This window comes from Propithecus coquereli, unplaced genomic scaffold, assembly GCF_000956105.1.
Source record: "Propithecus coquereli isolate 6110/MARCELLA unplaced genomic scaffold, Pcoq_1.0 Scaffold155, whole genome shotgun sequence".
Classification (NCBI taxonomy): Eukaryota; Metazoa; Chordata; class Mammalia; order Primates; family Indriidae; genus Propithecus; species Propithecus coquereli.
Window position 1 is genome coordinate 1,427,300 of NW_012139969.1, and position 20,991 is coordinate 1,448,290.

The 20,991-nt window shown below is 57.1% G+C and overlaps 1 protein-coding gene across 1 annotated transcript in view; it reads right to left on the reverse strand.

The window, feature by feature from the left end:
• CCDC33 (coiled-coil domain containing 33) overlaps positions 1–20,991 on the reverse strand; it is a 109,463-nt gene that overhangs the window by 80,476 nt on the left and 7,996 nt on the right. The window contains exon 3 of the mRNA XM_012640546.1: positions 5,841–5,993. Within this exon, the coding sequence (XP_012496000.1) occupies positions 5,841–5,993 (153 nt within the window). The remainder of the gene's footprint in view (positions 1–5,840; positions 5,994–20,991) is intronic.

The window sequence follows — 20,991 nt, forward strand, 5'->3', positions numbered from 1 at the left end:
TGCTGAGATTCTGAACCTCCAGGGACTGGTGTTATATGGAGCAGGGGTGGGTAGGAAAGCAGGCGCCGGGCTGGGGCCCTGCCAGGGAGGTGAGGACCCTGGATTCCCAGGCCCCACCCAGGGGGTAAGCCTGAGCTCAGGCTTACCCAAGAAAACCAAAGATCCTCTGAGTGTGACTCTAGCTGGCCCTGATTTGTGCCACCTCTCCCGTGCCGCCCCACGCCTGCACCATGTACACAGAAGAAGACGCGCCTTCCCCTCCCAGGCCTGGCTCTATCCCCGCCCACCAGCTCTGGGCAGCAGACAGCCAAAGAAGCAGCCGCCAACATTGGCGGCCCTGCTACGCAGCCTTTGGCCAGGGGTCAGAACCCCACAAGCCGTCTCCTGGCTGGCCCCTTCTCCTCATCTCATCCTGCCCTGGGCCACCCCCGATCCATCAGTGCCACTGCCTTCCTGGTCCCTGCTGGGCTCTGACTGGCAGGTCTCTCTGTGCCAGGCTGGTGACAGGTGCCGGGCACTGGGAGACCCTGGGCCTGGGCACTGGCCCAGCAGACTTGGGGGTGGGATCTGTCTCGGGCAGCACAGCTGGGGTTCTTGTCGCCTCTAAAGAACTGAGACCTGTTTTCCAGGCCAGAGCACAAGCCAGCCTGGCAGGCCTGCAGTAGCGCGGAGGCCAAAGCTTACATCCTGGCCATGAGGCTCAGAGAGGGCAGGGACTGGCCTGAGGTCACACAGGGAGTCAGGGGCAGTGGGCTGGACACTGAGTCTTCCTGACCCCAGTCTGTGGCTTTCTTCTGATAGGTCTCATGCACCCACAGTGAGTGACTCTCAGGAGCCCCTGCACCCCTGCCATGCTGTAGACCTGGCAGTACCCCACTGTGTGGCTCTACCATCTCTATAGCTCTTTGAGGCAGGTTTCCAAGCGAAGTATTCAGGCATCAAGAGGCAAAGTAACTTTCCCAGTCACACGGCAAGCTAGAGGCAGGGCCAGATTCATTCATTCATTCAGCAATCATTTGCTGTCATCATTTATTATCCTATGTTCCATATACCGTGTTTAATAATAGGGACGTGACGGTGAGCAAAGCAGACCTATGCTGCTCATGGAATTAGTGGGGTGCCGACAAAGAGTAAGGTCATAATCATACACAGCGCATCGTCACAGGTGAAACTGCCGCTGCACATAGGCCCATGAAGCATGTAACAGGGACGATTTGGCTTGGTCTGGGAAACCAGGGAGGGCTTCCTTGAGGAGGTGACAACAGAGCAGGAGCCAAGATTGGAAAAGGGGGAGGAGAATGTTCTGGGGGAGGGAGAGTGCAAAGGCCTAGGGTGGGAGGAAACAGAGTCTGCTCAGAGAACCAAGAGATATCTGGCGTAGCTGGAAGGGGGCAGAGGGCAGGGGGTGAGGGTCATGTTGCCGGGGAGCTGGAGGGGCCAGCGAAGACCCACCCGTGCTGGGCCTGGAATCCTCTTTACTCCGGGAACAAGGGGAAGCCACTGGGTCCCTTTGGCTCGAAGGGGGTTTGCAGGGGCCGGTTGAGATGTACCGACAGCAGCTGGAGAAATCGTGCAGCGGCCTGAGCGGGTGGGGCTGGTGGAGAGAAGCAGCTCCTTCGAGAGGCAGGAGAGACAGCGACATGGTGACAGAGTGGATGGGGTGAAGACTGCGATTCTCGTGACACCAGGTTGGCGATGGGATCACGTGGAGAGGACAGTATAGGGAAAGAAGAGTGACCTAGGGTTGAAACCCGGGACAGGCCAACATTTAAGGCCAGGGAGAAGGGATAGAGCGGTGTGGCCACAGAGGGAAGAGAGTAGGGGATCTCGGAAGAGGAGAAGGGCTTCAAAGGGACTGAGTGGTCCCAGGAGGCTGATGCCCCTGAGAGATCATGCAAGACGAGATGCGTGTTGGACTTAGGGTCAGGCGTGGCGGTCGCTGGTGGCCGCGGAGAAAGCGATTTTGATGGAGAAGTGGGGTCTGAATGGGAGCAGATCGGTGGTTAGACGGAGAGAGGCGGAAGCACATGGTGAGCTGGGTGACCCGCCAGTCTGGAGTGGTCTGGCCTGGAGGACGTGCTCTAGTACCAGCTTGGCTCAAGGCTCGTGCCCACGTAGCAGGTGAAGCTGCCAAGCCCCAAACAAGGGGCACCATCTTTGGGCCCGAACCTCTTCAGCTCCCCACCAACGGGGTGAATGAGTGGACGGCTTTGCAGCGCTCTCGGGCCTGTGCCTCAACACCCCGACTGTGGGCCTGCCTGCTGGGGAGCAGCAAGCCCAGAGAGGACGATGGAACCAGGGGTCCCCGGAGTCCCCAGCCCCAGTCAGAGGTGAGACAGCACGGGATGGCAGAGCAGGACACCTCGCTGGGAGACCACGCTTAGGGCACCAGAAAACAGGGGCAGCAAGGAGAAGAGAAAAAATGTTTGGAAAGAATGTGAAATTTTATATATGTATATTTCCCCAGCTTTATTGAGGTATAATTGACAAATAAAAACTGTATGGATTTAAAGTATACAACGTGATGATTTGACATGTGCACACTGTGAAGTGATTACCACAATCAAGTGAATTAACGCCTTCATCACCTCATGTGGTTGCCTTGTGTGTGTGTGTGTGTGTGTGGTGAGAACAATTAGGATCATCTTACCCAACTTCAAATACACAATACAGTGTCACTAACTACCGCCACCTGCTGCACTTCAGATCCCCGGAGCTTGCTCATCTGAAAACTGAAGGTTTGTACCCTTTGACCAACATCTGCTCACGTCCCTCATCCCCAGCCCCTGGCAACCACTGCTACTTTCTTTTTCTAGTCTCTGCGTCTACGAGTTCAACTTGCATTCCACAGGGAGGTGAGGTCGTCAGTATGTCTTTCCGTGTCTGCCTCATTTCCCTTCACGTAATAGCCTCCAGGTTCGTCCGCGTTGTCGCGAATGGCAGGATTTCCTCTTTCATGGCTGAATACTATTTCATTTGTGTGTGTGTATGTATACAGATACACACGATGTGTACAATACATACGATTGCACATCTATGAGACGTTTTCTTTATCCGCGCATTCGTCAGTGGACAGAGGTTGATTCTGTGTCTTGCCTACTGTGAACTTCAGTGTAATGAACATATGGGTACAGATAGCTCTTTGAGATACTGATTTTGTTTCCTTCGGATGTAGTCCCAGCAGTGGGATTGCTGGCTCATATGATAGTTTTATTTTTAATTTTTTGAGGAACCTCCATATTGTTTTTCATATTGGCTACACCAATTTACATTTCCACCAATAGCGTATAAGGCTGCCCTTTTCTCCACACCCTGGACAACACTTGTTTTCTCTTGTCTTTTTAATAATAGCCACCCCAACAGGTGAGAGATGGTATCTCATTGTGGTTTTGATTTGCATTTTTCCCCCGATGACTGTGATGTTGACACCTTTTCATATACCTGTTGGCCATTTGTGTGTCTTCTTTGGAGAATTTTCTATTCAGGTCCTTTTGCCCACTTTTAAATCAGGTTATTTGTTTTTTTGGTATCGGGTTGTATGAATTCCTCATGTATTTTGGAGATTAACTCCTGATCAGATACATGGTTTGCAAATACTTTTTCCCACACCATAGACCGCTTGTTCATTTCTTGGATTGTTTGCTGTGCAGAAAATCTCTGGTTTGACGCAGTCCCACTTGTTTATTTTTGCTTTTGTCACCTATATTTTGGAGTCATATCCAAAAAAATCATTCCCAATTGGTCTCAAGACCAATATAAAGGAGCTTTTCCCCTGAGTTTTCTTCTAGGACTTTTACAGTTTCGGGTGTTACTTTTAAGTCTTTATAAGCAAACAAACAAATAAACAAACATTTGAAGCATCGAAATATTCATCACGAGCAAAATGAAAACTCCAGTGGACTTTCTCACGCCTAGTGCGGCTTCCTTACTGTGTTTTCATAATTAGACACGCAGGGACATCAAATTCTTTCCGGTCTGCGGCCTCTCAGGCTCTGGGTCCTTCCTCTGGGGCTCCTGCCTGGGGCTGGGGCTAGCCCTGAAAGCCTCGACAGCTGGGCCTGATTCTCAGAAGCCCTCCCTTCTCCTTTCATTTGCATCTCATTAGCACCACCTCAAGCTGGTGGCGGCTCTGCCTGGAGCGCTGGGACGGTGGAGAAGGGTGTAGCGATGCGCCCTTTCTCCCCCGCCTCGCGCCCCCCCTGCCACTGTCTCCCCGCCCCACATGCCAGCTGCCCGCAGGGCGCAGGCGGACTCCGGGTGTGCCCAGCTCTCCACCCCCAGCCCCCAGCCCCCAAGGCTCCAGCCGCGCGTTCCCATGGCAACGGGGTGATGGCGCGGGTCGCCGTGCCTGCTGAGGAGCAACGCGGCCACCCAGCTCCCCGCCCCACTGCCCGGGCTGGATTGGTGACAGGCAGGGCCTCAATCTCCCGAGATGATCGTCGATAATTGGTTTATGGAAATAGCTGAGGGGAGAAAGCAGCTCCCCGCTAGAAACCAGCCTCCCTGCCAAGCCGGCTCCGCCACCTGTCCCTTCCTCACCACCGAAATGGGGTTGGGGGAGGGAGGGCCGGGGAGCTGGGCTGGCACAAATGGGCTTTGGAGGCCAGTGTTTCACCTGTTGGTCTCCTGCAAGGCATCTTAACCCCCTTTCACTGTGTGTGTGTGTGTGGGGCTTGTTGTCATAGGGACCAGGTGTTTGCCTCAGTGACTCCTTGGCCCCTAAGTCTGTGCTCAGGTCTGTGCTGGGCGCGTTGCTGCGGAAATGGAGGAGACCTGCCTGGATCCAGGCTCAGGGAGCCCCGCTTTGGGGCCAGAAGAGGAGCCGTAAACCGTAATTTGCATGACGTGTTTCAGACCAGTGTTGCCACTGCCGTGGGCTCCAGAGTGGGGAGGGCTCAACTCTGGCGGCTGCGTGGCAGGAGGCGCCATGAGCAAGGCTGTGAAGGGGTTTCAGCAGGGGTTGGTGAGAGAGCCGGGGCAGGCACGCCCCTGAAGGACGTGTGGGAAACAGACTGTCGGCGGGAACTGGGTGACGCTATACTGGTGGAGGAAGGGACGTGTAGAGTGGCTTGGGGGCAAGTCATGCTGGCTCCCGATGTCTACAGGATTTAAGGGATGACAAGCTCCTTGGAGGGAGTTACAGGATGGTGCTTTGCAATAAAGACCGAGCAAATGTCCAGTCCGCATGGACACGGAAGGTTGGCTGCAGGAGGCTGTGTTGCCCAGGCCCACGGGGTGAGCAGCGGACGTGGCATGGCAGGCCTGGGGACCAGGCTGAGAGCTGTGTCCCCTGCCGGCGGCTGGCTGGTGGGGGTATGCGGGTGCACTGAAGGACTGGAACGTGGGAAGCCCCAGTGTTGGAAATGACTGGGGGAGGGGTGGGAGCCACAGGGGAGGGCAGCTGTGAGGACCCTACCCCAGGGCTGCACGTGGGTGGGCAGGGCACCCAGAGGCCAGGAGGGGCAGCCCCATGCCTCCCTTTCCTCTGCCCATCACCCCGACGGAGCCCTGCCCAGGCCTCTGCGTCCAAGGGCCCTGCCCCCCTGGGGTTGAGTTGTGGCCAAGCCCTGCCCAGTTGGTGGGGGATCAAGGGGTGGCTCTCTGGACCCTTTGGCCCCTTCTGTCCCCAGCTCTGGGGAGCAGCTTCCCACGCAGCAGGGAAGATGCCAGGCCTCCCATCTGTAGACCCACACCCCTGTGTGAGTCGCACTTGGCACTTTCCCGCTGGGTATCGCGGTCCCAGTCCTTGACCTTTGGGTGCTCACATGCCAATGGCCATCCTCTGGTTTCCACTCACAGCCCCCCACATCCCCTGCCCTCACTCTCACCCCACTACTTACACCACCACATAGGGCCACGGTTCAGAGCCATCCTTGCAGGGGGGTAGGTTGGTGGCCCCGTGGAGAGTGAGCGTGATGCTCTCCTTATTAGGGGGAGGCAGGTGGCTGATCTCGGGCTCTGCACTCTGGGAGGTGTCCAGGGGCTCCTCCGGGATGTCAGTGTTCTGTGGGGAGAGCCTGGGTTGAGTGGTCTCTGCCAATGTGGCACCTCCCTTTACTGCCACCCTATAAACTCTCGCCCCCCGACGGTTCCCCTCCAAGTGCCTGACTCCCTCGGCCACCCTTCCGCCCACTCTGGAAGGTAGTCACCTTGTCCCATTTTCTCCCTACCTCGGTTCCCCACCCCCCACCTCTCTCGGTGCCTCTCTGCCCCTCCCCTAGTCCGGGACCCTTCATGTCCTGCAGAACGAGACAGGCCACCTCATCTCTCATCTCTAAGCCTCTGCTTTTGAAGGCGCCCTTGCCCGTAACTCCCAGATCTCACAGCCCCCTCCAGCCTGATAGCAGATGGTGGCAGCTCCACCTTCAAACCGCATCTAGACTCCAACCCCTTCTCACCATCCGCACTTCGAACACCGGGGCCCGGACACCCGATGTCCTCGTCCTGGTGATTGCTTCCTCTGTTTCCTTTCTGGCTCTCCCTCCACCCCGTCCCATGTCACACAGCCGCCAGAGCGATCCTTTACAAATTCAAATGGGACCACCCCTCTCCTCTGCTCAGAATCCTGCAGTAGCTCCCGGTTCTCTCAGAGCCTTACACTGGCCAGGACACTGACCTCATCTGTCCCATGGCCGTTGCTCACTGCATCCAGCCACGCGGGCTTCCTAGCTGCTTCTCACCCCCACCAAGCCCCCCCTGCCTCCCAGCCTTTGCCCTGGCTGTTCCCTCTGCCTGGACTGTCATCCCTGTCCCTTGCTCCCTCACTTCCTGGTGACTAACTAATTAGGAGGTGAGAACCCCCCCAGAAGGCAGAAGTGCCAGCCCTACAGAGACTCCCTCCCCTTCCCGACTGAGGAGGTCACCCCCACCCCCAGGACCCAGCAGGGCCTGTCGCCATCTGCCAAGGTGTTGATGAGAGCTGCCGCTCCCCCTCTCCCATATTCTGCTGCCAGGCAAGAATGGGGGAGGGACGGAAACCGCTGCCAGCGGGACGGGCAGCATCCTAAGACCCACTGTGTCCCCTCATGGGTTGGACTGCCTCTTCCCAGGACCAGCCTCACTGCCCACCCCTTGCCCACCCACACCTGGCAGCTTTGCCCCCGGCTTCAGTGGTGTAGCAGCGAGACTAGCAGCCCTGGGGCAAGGACTAGGTTTCAGCCCAGCTCTGTCTCAACTTCGTGCCACCAATCTGAGCCTCAGTTTTCCCACCTGGCCAACGAGAATGTCGGGAGTGGGTTTTGATGTCTTTCCAGTGCTCAGTGTGCCTGAAGTTCCTGCAGTGAGGCTGGGAGGGGTGAGTCATGTCCCTCCCAGCCCTAGATTGACCCCCTGTCGCTGTGAGGGCGCAGGGCTTGTCATGAGCTCCCTAGGGCCACAGAAGTGAGGGCCTACAAGCAGGGCCACTGTCCAGGGTTCTCACTGACTCCCTGGCAGCCTGGAGCCCAGCTAGGCATCTGCAGACCAGGCCGGGATTGTACCCTCCCTCTATACCTTCTCTGTGCCTCCCCGTGGGGACAGCCTTCTGGGAAATAAAGCTTGCAAAGGGCTTGGCGAGAACTGCTCCTGCTTCAGCTCTGGGTGTGAGGCCAGCTGCCAGGCTGGCGCCTCCTGGCAAGGCCTGCAGGCGTGTGCCCACCGGGCAGGCCAGCCCAGGGCCAGGGAGGCCTGGGGCCAAGGTGAGGCCTGGAGCATGGATGGTGGGCCAGGGCTGCCACCCTTCTGCCTCCCCCTCCTTCCTTCCCACGTCTGGATGGAAATCTGGGGACCTGCAGGCTTCCTCAGAGATGTCCTGCATCAGGACCAGCGTCCCAGTCCCCTGACCCTGGCCAGCATTGGAGGATTTATGAGGGAGTAGGGGACACGCGTGCTGGTTTGCATGAGAGGTTTGAACTGTGGGTCATGGTGAAATCCCCCTAATTCTCAGGTCCCATGAACTCACCCACTGGGGTGTGACAAGCCCCAAGAGGGACTTCCCTCCCCTGAGTGTCCCCTCTCAGGCTTACTCTCGGTTAGCCCATGCAGCAGCGCTAGGGTGCAGACCTCAGGAGGCAGCTTTGCCAGACAGGGGCTTGGCCAGCTCCCCTGCCACCCAAGGCCACACAGCGGTGGGTGGCAGGCTGGGGTGTGAGCACTGAAGCTGGCCTGGTGCCAGAGTGTGGCACTGTCCGCTCCTCCACGGGGCCTGGAGTGTGGGCCAGCTCGGGAGCGGCTAATCCCAGTGCCCTACCCATCGGATGGCGGCCTTGCCCTCGGTAGGCTGGGGCTGGCCGGCAGATGGCCCAGGGGCCCTGGGACTGCCCATCACCTGGGGCATTTTTGGATGTGTGTAGTGGGGGGAGGGAGGATAGGACCAGCAGGGAAGGAGTTAATAGCCCACTCAATTTGGCTCCCTGGGTGGGGGTGGTTCTGGTGGGGAGAGGGATGGAAGGAGCCGGATGGTTCAAAGCCCACACCCTTCTCCCTCCCCCTGCACCCCTCCTCCCCCAGAAGTCTGGGAGGCCAGGAGAAGCTAAGAAGCCCGGTTCTGCCCCAGAAGGGCCGGCATCTGGGCGCAGAGGCTGTACTGGAGGCTGGGAGGCGGGGCCTGTTTCCTCAGCGGTGTCTCTAGGGCCTTGAGTTAAAAATGGCCCCTCATGTTCCTTCCAGTTTTGGCATCTAAACTCGCCTGGGAGTCGCGGCGGCCAGGGGAGGCTTTTTACAGGTGAGGAAACACGCTCGGAGAGACTAAACCTCTCACCCCAAAGCACGCAGCTTAGCTAGCGGGGCAGAGCCGGGGCTGGAGCCCGGGTCTCTCACTCCACGACCTCGTGGTCCTGCTCTACTCCAACCGTACTTCTCTGGTTTTGGGGCTCCTACTCTGGGCCACAATGTACTCCCTTGAACTCATAACCTGAGTATTCACTTATAGCGGCAAAAAGAGTTGTATTTGGAACAGAGACACTTTTCAGAAGATGACACAAAAGTCAGAAATAATAAAGAAAAGGATTGATAGATTTGATTACATTTTTAAAAATGTATATCTATGTCAACTTCTATAATGGTCCAAGATTCACCGCTGTACAAAGGAAAGACAAATGGGAGAAGATATTTGAAATAAATATAAAAGTACTAATATTCCTGATACACAGAGAGTACTGAAATCTATAAACATCACCCCAATAAAAAAGACATAAACTTGATTCACAAAAGAAGAAATAGGAATATATAATACTACATATACGTATGAACATCCTTACAGGGGATTCTACCCAGCTATTAAAAATGCTTTCAAAAGCTAGGAATCAAGTACAACTCTGGCTCCTCCTCCGGACTCCCGTGCACACTCCCTGGGTCCCTGAGTGCAGCTCTCTGGGGCAGGGGGCATCGGCTGGCAGCTTGGGATGCCTGGTCCTGAGTGGGCAGCATTTCAGAAAGAGGCTTAATAAGGAGGGTGGAGTCTAAGGAGGGGCCAGCTGTGGGCAGAGAACACCAGGAACCAGAGACATCAAAATCAAGGGCAATGACATGGAACCCACCCTGGGGCCTGGGCACCCCCGGCTATTTGGCGTATTGGACCTAAGAGTGCAGTTGCAAAGAGGGTGTTCCCAGTTAGCAAGGACTTGTGTGCCTTCTGCCATCCCTGTGGGTGACACAGTCGCGGGCACAGGCTCAGCCCTGCCAGTTAGCGGCCAGTAAGGGAACATTGACCTGTTTGCATCTCATTGCACTGAGATTCTAGTCCCCTCCTGGCAGGGCTCTGCTGCTTGGCCACAGCTTTTTTTTTCTTTTTTGAGACAGGGTCTCACTCTGTCACCCAGGCTAGAGTGCAGTGGCATCATCATAGCTCACTGCAGCCTTGAACTCCCAAGCTCCAGCAATCCTCCCGCTTCAGCTTCCTGAGTAGCCAGGACTCCAGATGAGCACCGCTGCATCCAGCTAATTTAAATTTTTTTTTTTTTTTTTTTTTTTAGAGACAGAATCTTACTATGTTGTTCAGGCTGGTCTCAAACTCCTGGGCCCAAGCAATCCTCCCACCTTGGCCTCTCAAAGTGCTGGGATTACAGGCATGAGCCACCATGCCCGGCTAGCCACAGCTTTTTATTAAGCACCTACTACGTGCTAGGCACCAGGGATACAGCAGAGAACAGAACACACACAAATTTCTTCACCCCAGGCATTTGAGCACCTGCGTCCTGGGGCAGGGGGCACGGGCCCTGGAAGGTCAGGGCCAGGGCTGGGAGATCAGGGGGGCAGTGCGGCACTGGGGCGTCAGGGCTCCTGCGTAGCAGCATGGGAATCCCCTGGCGGATCTCGAAGCAGGGCCGACGGGCCATCTCAGTGGGCTCTCTGAGCCTGCGTGCTCCCAGCAACAGAGGGCGGGAACTAAGGGCAGTCGGAGTCGACAACACCTGCAAGCCCAGGGCACTTCAGCTCCCACGTGGCCCGAGAAGCCAGAGACCACCTCACTCCCCACTTCACAGCTGCGAAAACTGAAGTCCAGAGAAGGGAGGCTTTTGTTATGATTTCAGAGCAAACAAAACAAGAGACTTTGAAGGAAGGATGGGTTCATATGGGTACGTGGCTCATGCCCCCAGCCTCACCTTTTTCTTTTTCCGTCCCATCATCTTGGGGGCAGGAGTGTTTGGCCTTGTTTAACAATCTTGGGGATCAGTACCTGGAATTGGTGGGTGACCAGGCATCAGTCCTGCCCAGACAGCTGGCCTGGGCACCTTCGAATCTTTGGGGGTGGTGAACAGTGTGAAGGTCAGTGTGGTCTCAGGGGTGCCACACACCAGCTCTGGGGCCTGGACGGCAGGGCGAGCAGGTGGGGGGCGGGGCCTGGGTCTCTCTCAGCAGCAAGACGTTCTGTGCGTGGAGGTGCCTTGGGGGGGTTGGGCCATGGCCTGGGCAGGGGTCAGCAGCCTGGCAATTGACTCCTGGCACCTCCAGGAAGGTGAAGAGAGGGGTGGGCCTCTCTCTGTCCAGACCTGGCAAACAAATGAGCTTTCCCACCTACCTGGGTTACCTGGGCAACGCTGTGTGACATCACAGGGAAGGGCTGAAGTCACACAGATCCAAGAAATAGCTGGAGGCTCATGTCTTCTGGCTGGAATCTGCAGCCATCCTGACTGTTTGGGTACCTATAGTCTCCCATTTGTTTGATAATAGTAAACACAGACTTCGAGAGGATAATTTCTTGAGGGTAGGTGGGAAGATGGGGGCGGGAAGGGGGAAAACATAAGTAGATTTGTTATTGGTAACGTTCTGGTTTTTAGATTGGGTGGGCAGTTAATGGGAGTTCACTCTATTTTGAAAATAAATTATCATCAAACAATTAAAGAGGGCCATATATGGGCCAGTGATGGTACTAGAGTATGAACGGAAGATTATGGTTAATCCAGTTCCCAGCTCCACAGGAAATTATTACAAGGATAACAAATCTTTTTACTGAGCACTTCCTGCACGCCAGGCATAGTTCTAAGTGCTTGCTGTGGGGCACGATGGCAGAATGAGGAATGACGCGTCCTTGGCCTGGGGTGGGGGCTGCCCCATGGAGAGGGGAGGTCTGAGCTGGGCCTTGCAGCACAGTCAGGCATCCTGGGCTGGAAAAGAAGGGATTTGGGTGCTGGCTGGGGTGTTAGGGAGGTCCAGCGGCCTGCTTCCATATTCAGCCAGCTGTTTTAGGCCCTACATTGGGGATTCTTTTCATCTTCTTTGGCCTGGGGCCCAAGGGCAGGACCACCCTGGTAGCCTCTTGGCTCCCCCACCACCCCACTCCAGGGAGAGAGGCAGGGAAGATGTGGTTCTCCCCAGGTTAGGGACAGAAAAACTGAGGCTTCACCTTTGATTAGGACTGAAAGGACCAGCCAAGGTCACCCAGATGGCAGGGGCTGGAAGCCAGGAATCCCAGTCCTAGTTTTCTCCCCCTCCGGGCCTGCCCAGGGTGGCACCCTGGGGCTCTGGGGCTGGGGCCTGCCCTGACCAGGAGCAGGCTGGCTGGCAGCACTGTGCTTTATCTCCCTCCTGGGCCAGCACTGTCACGACACAACACGCGTGCATGCGAGGAGAGGGTGTCAGCGGCTGGCTCCCTAGTATCCCTAGAGTGCCTCTCCCCCTTCTCAGGCCTGCTTGGTCCACGAGGCTGCGCGGCAGGCTGGAGGGGGCATTGCTGCATCTCCTGCAGCAGGGCCTGGAGGGGCAAGCGAGGTGCTTAGGAAGCAGACTTAAGGGGGCACTCGCTCTCGGGGCTGTGTGGGGGCTTCCCTCCTGCACACATGCCTCTTTACTTTTGTGCCCCAGCCACCAAGCCTGCCTCACTGCGGTCCCGGCCCCGCCCTGCTCGGCTGTCGCCCAGCTGCCCTGCCTAGCATCCGAGCTTTCTGCCACTGCAGCCCCACCCCTGGTCCTCCTGCCCGGGGAGAAGATAATGCAACCGGACACTGGTTCCAGGCCGTCTGGCTCCAGAGCAAGGGCGGGCTCTGTGCACTCAGCAGACACTGGAAGGAGGGCCCTCCCGTGACCTTACTCGTCTATCTCCTTGGACCAAGGGCCCCTGGGACGCTGGCTCCTGTACACCTACCATAGCCCCCTCCCCAGAACCGCTTCCTCCTGGCCGGTGAGGAGGCCTTACAACAGCATGGGACCAGCTGCTCTGCCTGCTCTTCCCTTTCCCCCAGTAAGGGGGGGCTCCACCTCCGCAGCCCAGGGAAATGCGCCTGCTCCCCAAACGTCCAGAGGAAATGTCTGCTCCCCTGCCCAGGGGCCGACCTCCAGCTTTGATGATTCAGGGAGATTCCAGCGTGAGGGGAAGCAGGTAATGATTAATCTCACAGCTAATAGTAACCCTGCACCCCCTGCCCCCAATGAGAGAGCACTTGGAGCCGTGTCATTAGGCAGGACCAGGGTTAAACACAGCCACTAGGGAGCCCACAGCCCCGGGGGCGGGGCAAGCCCTGTGGCTGGGTCTGAGGCTGGCTCTTGCGGAGGGAGGGGTCCTGCTGCCCTAGCTTTGCACTGGGCTTGCTGGGCAGCAAGAAGAGTCTGGGCGGACATACACAGTTCAGAGTCAGCCATGCCCTTGTGCCACGTCCAGGGCCTGCATTATGACGAGACAGCCCTTTGGGACTGACTACCCATGCAGCAAGTCCCAGGGAAGTGTGTCTCTCCCAGAGCCAGCGAGCTTGGCCTTCCCTTCCCCCTCAGCCCCGTCCCACCCCCATTCCTCCCCCCATCACTCTCTCTCATGTCTTTTGGGCAGCTGAGACGGATGAGGTGGGAAATGTAGGCAGTGTGATTTTGCAGCAAATGGCAGCTCTTAGCTGTGTGATCTCGGGCAAAATGTTAACCCTCTCTGAGCTTTAGTTCCCTTCCTTATCCAGTGGGGCATCAGGGTTGCTCTGAGGACTAAGGAGACAGCGCAGGGAAAGCACTTGACCCTGACAGTTAAGTGCCCCAGACATGCTCGCTCCTTCCCTGCTAACCAACCTTGGACTCGGCAAGCTCTCCCCAGCACAGCTCCTGCTGCAGTGACTTAAGCTTAAACCCATCCCAGCACCTTACGGGGGAGGATGTGAACTAGCCTCCAGGGGCCCCGTTGGAGCCCTGACTTAAGCACAGGGCCAAGCCAGCCCCTCAAATCTCTGCAGAAACTTCCAAGGCTGAGCCTCATAGCTGACATGAGGTCAGCGCGGCCCCTGGAGGGCCTGGCCAGGCAGGCTGTGGATTCACTGCTGCAGTCAGAGGCAGAGATCCTCGCAGAGACTGCCATCCTTAAGCCGACAAGTGAGCACCTGCTGTATGCACTGCTGGGACTGAGGGCTAGTGGTGGTTGGAGCACAAAGACTTCCTAAAGGAACTGCCAGTTGGCAACTGCCAAAATGAAAAGCGAGGGAGGGGCAGGACCGTACCCGGGTCCCAGGCCCCGGCGTCGTGCTTATCAAAGACCAGCAGCGAATGCACAGCGTCGGAGGTGAGAGCTGCCGCAGAGCAGCGCAGACGCCCAGGCGTTGCTACGGACAAAGAGGACTGCACTTGTTCCGAACAGGATGAGAGGGCCTCCCGGACGGAGGGTCTTGAGCAGGACCCCGAGGATAAACTGGATTTAGGTAGGAAAGGAGGGGACACTTTTGGTGAGGGGGCTGCCTGGAGAAAGGTGTGGCCACAGGAATGGGCCTGGAAGCGGAAACAGAGCAGGTCGGCAGAAGAGGGAGGCAGCCGGGCTATCCGGGCGGGTGCGTGGGGTCAAGCAGTGGCGGAGGTGTGCAGACTCTTAACTGTCAGGGTCAAGTGCTTTCCCTGCGCTGTCTCCTTAGTCCTCAGAGCAACCCTGATGCCCCACTGGATAAGGAAGGGAACTAAAGCTCAGAGAGGGTTAACATTTTGCCCGAGATCACACAGCTAAGAGCTGCCATTTGCTGCAAAATCACACTGCCTACATTTCCCACCTCATCCATCTCAGCTGCCCAAAAGACATGAGAGAGAGTGATGGGGGGAGGAATGGGGGTGGGACGGGGCTGAGGGGGAAGGGAAGGCCAAGCTCGCTGGCTCTAGGAGAGACACACTTCCCTGGGACTGCCGCCCTGCCTGGCAGCTCCCTCCATACCACAGCTGCCCCTCTGGGTCAAGGCCATCATTCCCTCCTCTTCCCCTTCCCGAACTGGGAGCAGTGAGGGGTCCTCACAGTTCCCAGAGTCCAGGGTACTGCACTCTCCCTCTTGTTTTTCCTAAACCCCACCCTCGGCTTTGCAAATAGTGCCTCTGTTAAACTCCCCTCAAGTTCACAAATTTGAGCGCCTTCTTTCTCTTGCCAGGACCCTGACTGAGGCTCCTGCTGTACGAGCCCCTCTCTGTGAGTCTGAGCTCTCGCCTGATGTCCTGTATCACTGCCACCATTGTCACCACCAGCACCTTCACACCCGCACTCGATGTTTAGTGAGCACTTACTATGTGCCAGGTGCTGTGCCAAGCGTTTACTGCACTGTCTCATTTGACCCTCACATTCCTGCTCCTGGGAATGACTGCTGTTAGTCCCTTCTAAGATAAGAGCACAGATGGTCTGAGGAAGGGACGTGCCCAAGGGCGCACAGCTGCGAAGTGGCAGGGCTGGGATTTGAATCCAGTCCTACTGGCTCCAGTCTGTGACCAGCCACCAAACCATGCTGTCTTTTCCTTTCATTCCAGGGAAAGGAGTCACAGCTTTCCTTCCTTCTCGCCTGAGACTGGGGCAACACGAAGAAGTTCAAGTCAAAAACACTTGGCCTTTTGAATGAGGCCAGACGGATGGCTCCGTGACAGTCAGCCCGCAGGCACTGGTGGCAAGGGACAGTGAGGGGGCGCGTCCTGGGGGCACAGCAGGGCATGGTGGGCCAGGCCCCTGTCAGCAAGGGCAGAAGCAGAGAGTCTGCAGGATGCCACTTTTATCCAGCACAAACGGGCCACGGGGTTGTTTGTCCCTCAAAGGCTGGCGTGGTCACAACACTCTGGGCCGTGACTCACATCACTAGGGCTAGCTTGCTCCCAGTTCCAACTGAGCCCCTGGGGTGCGGGCTGACGGCTGGGGCCTGCTGGCCGCGTGGGCCAGGGTGGGTCCCGGAGGCGCTGGGGGCTGCCCTTCCGCCCTTTCCCTGCTTCCTTACTGCGCAGAGGTGACCTTTATCAGCTCAGTAAATGGCTGCTGGCCAAACCCGTGTGCATCCATGTTCCGTTACAGAGCAGACTCTGTGATAGTCCTCACCCTGTCTTGCCGCACCTGTTCTGTGGGTTCTGGCCCCCTGGGACAGCCAGGTCTAGCACCGCCAAGTAGGCCAAAAAGATTTGGGCAGCAAAAAGCATGACTGCCTAGAATCCGCCAGGCCTGGCTTTAACTCGCCCTGCCGGGCACTGCAGCGAGGATTTGGGCAAAGCCACCCGACTCCCTGGAGCCTCAAATTCCTAATCTGCAGAGCAGACCTGCAAGCAGACTCCTCGCAGAGTCGCGCGAGGATTAGACAAGAGAACGGATGTCTGGCACATGGCAGGCGGCCCCTAAGTGAGCCTTCCCTGGTGCTCGAGCCCCTGTGGCCCCCGCTCTGGCAATGGGAGGCGGGAGGCGACTGGTGGAGCGTGGTGGTCTCACTGCTGGGTAACACGGCTCCCATTCGCTTCGCAGGCGCGCTCATTGATTGCCACGCTGAGGGATTCCTCTCAGCCTTTGGTAACCAGAGCTCTCGTTTGGGGCAGCCGAGGTCCCACCGTCATGTCATAAATCACTTTGCTAAAGATGCAACGTGCCTTTTGGGCATTTTTCTTTTGAGAAATCAATAACTCGTTAACAAGGGCCTGAATAAAGGGGTAAGCAGCGAAGCCTTCCGCCATCCCTTCCAGGAGCAGGGCAGAGCAGTACCCTGCCAAGGCTGGTGGGGGTCCACTCAGAGGGCAGAGGCCTGGGGGTGACTAGGCTCAACCAGTTGCCAGAAAATCTGTGTCCCGTGACCCCACTCTTCCAACCCCGCAAATCTGACCTAGTCCCTCCCCTGCTTCCGTGAACACTTCAGGAGGCCCCGTTGCTCTCAGAGACGCCTGCAGGCCTCATGGTCTGCTCAGCCGGGCCCTCGATCCCAGCCCAGGGTCCCTGCCTTACGCCGTGTCCCCTGAGTGGGCGGTGGTCTCTCCAACACCGTGCCTTCACGTGTGCTGCACACAATGCTCCGTAGGCCCGGGCTGTCCTTCCCCAGCCAGGCGGAATAATCCACGGTGCTTCATCCGGACACAACTGTCCCCTGGGACCTTCCCCTCGCCTCTACCCCCACCCCAGGGACATCGGACCCACAGCCCTGCTTCCTGCACGGGAGCCCGTGGGCCTCCCCTGCCCTGGCTCATGATCCACTGTTGATTTTTCTGGGACGGGGTCTGTCTTCCCTGAGGGCAGGGACTGTGCCCGGTGGTTGCTGCGTCCCTGGGGCCCAGCTCATTGCCTGGCAGAGTCGGTACCAGGCAGGTGCTTGGTGAGTGAGGGATGACGTACACGTCCGGTGCCTTCCTCCTCCCTGCTACTTCAGCCCAGGACAGTGACGTCTGCTCCCCAAAACACTCCTTCTCCAGAGCCCAAGCCTTCGTGCCTTCTCCGCCTGCTAGGGCGAGGATATTTGGCATGTGCGAACCTCATAAGAACAGGTAACGATTAGTGAACACTTAAGATGTGCCAGGCACTGTTCTATGCATTTCACATGTGTGCACTCAGTCCTCACATCTACATACGAGGTAGGTACTACTGTGGTCCCCATTTTAAAGATGAGAAAACTGAGGCAGAACTAGGAGCAGAAGAGACCAGTTTTAGACCCAGGCCGTCTGGCTGCAGAAGATGTGTTCTTAATCTCAGCTCTCCCTTTTAGGTGCCAGTGGGGAGTCTGGGCTCCGGCGTCAGGGCCCGCTCTGCAAAGGGGATCCGGTTACAGGAAACTGCCTATTCAGGCCAAGCTGGCCTGGGATCCCTCCCTCTGAGATTTCCTGCTCAGCTCCCGCCACCCTTCACCCACACCCGCCGTCTCTACCAGAGAGCAGAGCCTCTGGCCCTAATCTCATTTGAGGCCATGAAATCGCATTTGCAGCGTATTAATGCAGCGTGGAGCTGGCCCGGCCCCTGCCTGTCTCCTGGCAGAGAGGAGCCGGGAAAGCAATCTCGTGGGGAGGCGTCTCTAGGAACGCCACCGACAAGAAGCAATTATGCTTTCAGAGGAAGATTAAAATAATGTCTACATCCTCCCCTCCTATGCTCACTCAAGGGCAAACCTCCTGCTGGAGTGAGAGGAGAGGGGTGTCGGGGGCTCATGGCCTGGCCCCTCACCTGCCCCCACACTCACTACCTCCCTAGACAGCCCCAAAGTTCCCCATAGAAGCCACACTGCCCCAAGCCTGGGGGCCTTTGCCCACACTGTCCGTCTGCCTGGAAGTGGCCCTCCAGCCCCCATCTACCTAGCGAGCTGCCATTCACCGGGCATCACGAGCATGGCTCATGTTTTATGAACACTTGCTATATTCTCCAAATTTGCTACTTATTCCACTCAGCAGTCCTGCTGGGGGAGTGTCATCATCCCCATTGTATAGATGAGGGGAGGAGGCACCAACAGGTGAAATCCCACCGCTGGAGAAGGCAGAGCAGGATTTAAACTAGAACTTGGTACTGCTTTCCTTGCTGCCTTCCTGTCTTAACCCGAGTACTTCCACCCCTCCTCTGTGCCTTCAGCCTCCCCGAGGTGGGCCCAGCTGCTTGCCCACTGGCTGCGGGGGTTCCCTGTGGGGAGCTCTGGGAGGCCAGGCCTGGCACAGAATCGGGGCTCAGCAAACACTTTCTGCACAGGAGAATCGTGAACCCCTCCCCAGAGAGGTAGTGTGTTTGGAGCGTGTACGTGTGGCCCACTCCCGCCTCCAAGGTGAATCAGGGTGCCTTCCAGGCTGCCTATGTTCCAGAAATCTTTGGAATCCCCTCTCCTCCAAGAAGGCCTCCTGGACTGCAGTGAGGGTAGCATGTTTTTTAATCACTCGCAACCGCCTTGCAAAGTGGGTATCATTGTCCCTCTTTTACAGATGAGAAAACGGAGGGTCAGAGAAGTAAAATGACTTGCTCAGGAACACCCACTACGAGGCAAAAGTGGGATTCTGAATTCAAGCCTGAGTTCCAAAGTTTGTCGACAGAACCTTGTTGGGTGCAACTGACTCACTGTCACTCCTCAGATAGGGTGGGAAAGGGCTTAATTCTGGGCTGGGGCTATTTGTGGAACACTTTTTCCCAAGTGTCATCAGCCATCTACAGTGGGCCGCGGGGTTTGCCCTGGGACTTGGCCATTGACAGCCCCAACCCCAGCCCCAGCCTTGCTCCCAAAACACCCAGCGTGGTGAGCACTCTGTTGGGGTCAGCTTAATACCACATAACCTGGCTTGGCTAGTCTTCATGTGACATGGGGCCACCAGGAAGACATCTGCTCCCCCACATTGCTTCCCCATGATCCTGTCACCGTGCCCAGAAAGCCCGGCATTAGTGCTGTATTCAAAGGGGCTAAGGAACAGCTTGCAGAGTGTGGGTCTCCCTGGGGAAGGGTGGTGCCGGTCATTTCCCCTGTGTGCCGACTGCTGGATCAGAAAGACCATAATGTGCAGTGGAGACCCGGGTTGCAGTGGATTTGCTGCCGACTGTTGGGACAGGTCATTCACCTCCTCTTGGGGGTCAGTTTCCCGCTCCAGAACACAGTCTCTATCAAGCCTACCCTGCACACCTCCCAAGACCAATGTGATGTCCCAGTGGGCTTTGTAGGCTGCCAAGGGTGCTACGACCTCTGCCCTTGCCAGCCTGGCCCAGAGCAGCCTCAGCTAAAGAGGGGATAGCAGAGAGCTCTGGGGCTGCCAAGATGAAGCCTGCAGCCCATCCCCTTGGGATCCCCTGCAGCTCCCCCGTCCCACAAACCTCCTCTCTCCACCCCTGCCTTCCCCTTCTTGCTTGTCCCTCACACCCGCCACGTTCTGGCTTCCACACCTTGCTCACACTGTCCTCTGCACTTGAAAACCCCTCCTCCTGACCTCTGTTAGCATCCCACCCCTCCTTCCAGGCAGGGAGCAGCGGTCTCCCTGACATTGGGGAGGTAGATTTTAAGCACCGTGCGGTTTCCCACCTGGTCCTCGCCCGAGCCTCACAACTCCCTTGTCAGGAGGCACCACTCCGCCCGATGCACAGATGAGGAATTTGGGGCCCGGGGCGTAAGTGACTCACTCCATGCAACCGGGCAATGAGGTTCTAAGCCAGTCTTCCGACTGCCGGCCAGAGCTGTTTCCCTCCAGCAGGCTGAGTCCTTCATGGCCACCCAGGTGTGCCCGCCGCTTCCTTCATAGTCAGCTTGCAAGGTCAAGTTCCGCAGCTCCTCCTGCCTCCTCTCCCTGCCCAGCCTGGCAGCTCCCCAAGGGCTGGGCATACAGCAACCCAGTTTACTGCTTAGGAAACTGAATGAATGAATGAATGAATGAATGATAGCCACTCTAGGCTGAGGGAGGTCAGACCACTGGAGCCCAGGGCGAGCTGTCAGGTCCAGATGGAGGAAGGACGTCCCACCCGCATCTTCTATCTATCTGGGGAGGGCTGGTCCCTGCTGGCCTCAGCTACTCCAGGCCCCGGGACCCCTCAGAACCAGCCCCGACCCAGCCAGGCCACCCTCCCTGGGCCTTCCTGCCCTGCCCCCCACTGTTAGGCTGGAATTAGCACACTAACTGCCACACCAGAAAAGAAAATTTTTTCCTTGGGGCCATGGTGTTTTATTATGAAAATAGAATAAAAACTTGAAAACAAAAGGATCCTTTTTAATTTAATGGGAAATTTGTGTGTTTTTTTTTTTATTGTTTTCTGTGCGTGAGTTATATGCAACTCGCAAAAAAGTTCTGGCGGCTCTCAAGGTGAAAAGACCTGTGAGTTACATGTGCTTCACGAGGCCCCGGGCTCAAAACTGTGTGAATTAAATACAACTCACATGGCAGTCCATGTGTTAAAAGGCGCGTTCCACATGGGGTTTTACTCTTGTCGCATACATCACACAGCCCCTGAGCCCGAGCCTCTTCCTCGTCTGGTGGAGGCTGCCCTTGGCGGGTCTGTGCAGGGATGAAGGCTCCCAAGGTGCTGTGGGTCTGTGGGGTGACGCGTGCTTGCAGGTGTGCTGCGTCTGTGTCCGTGCGTCTGCGTGTTCACCAGCGCGGCTGTGTTCAGGATGGGAACACATCCCCCTGGCCCCTTCCAGGGCTGTAAGGACCGGAAAAGGCCACCATAACTGGGCCCTCTTGCACCTCGTCCCCACTTCTTTCACCGCAAAGGCCATTTCTGGAGATGAGAAGGCCACCACATGTCCCCGCCCTTGAGCTCATCAGCCGCTCATCGGGGCTGGGCCTCGGCAGGCTGGGAGGACGAGACAGGCACCCCCTTCCCCCCATCTCCCCCCACACCACGCTCACACACACACACACACACACACACACACACACACACACACACACACGCAGGCC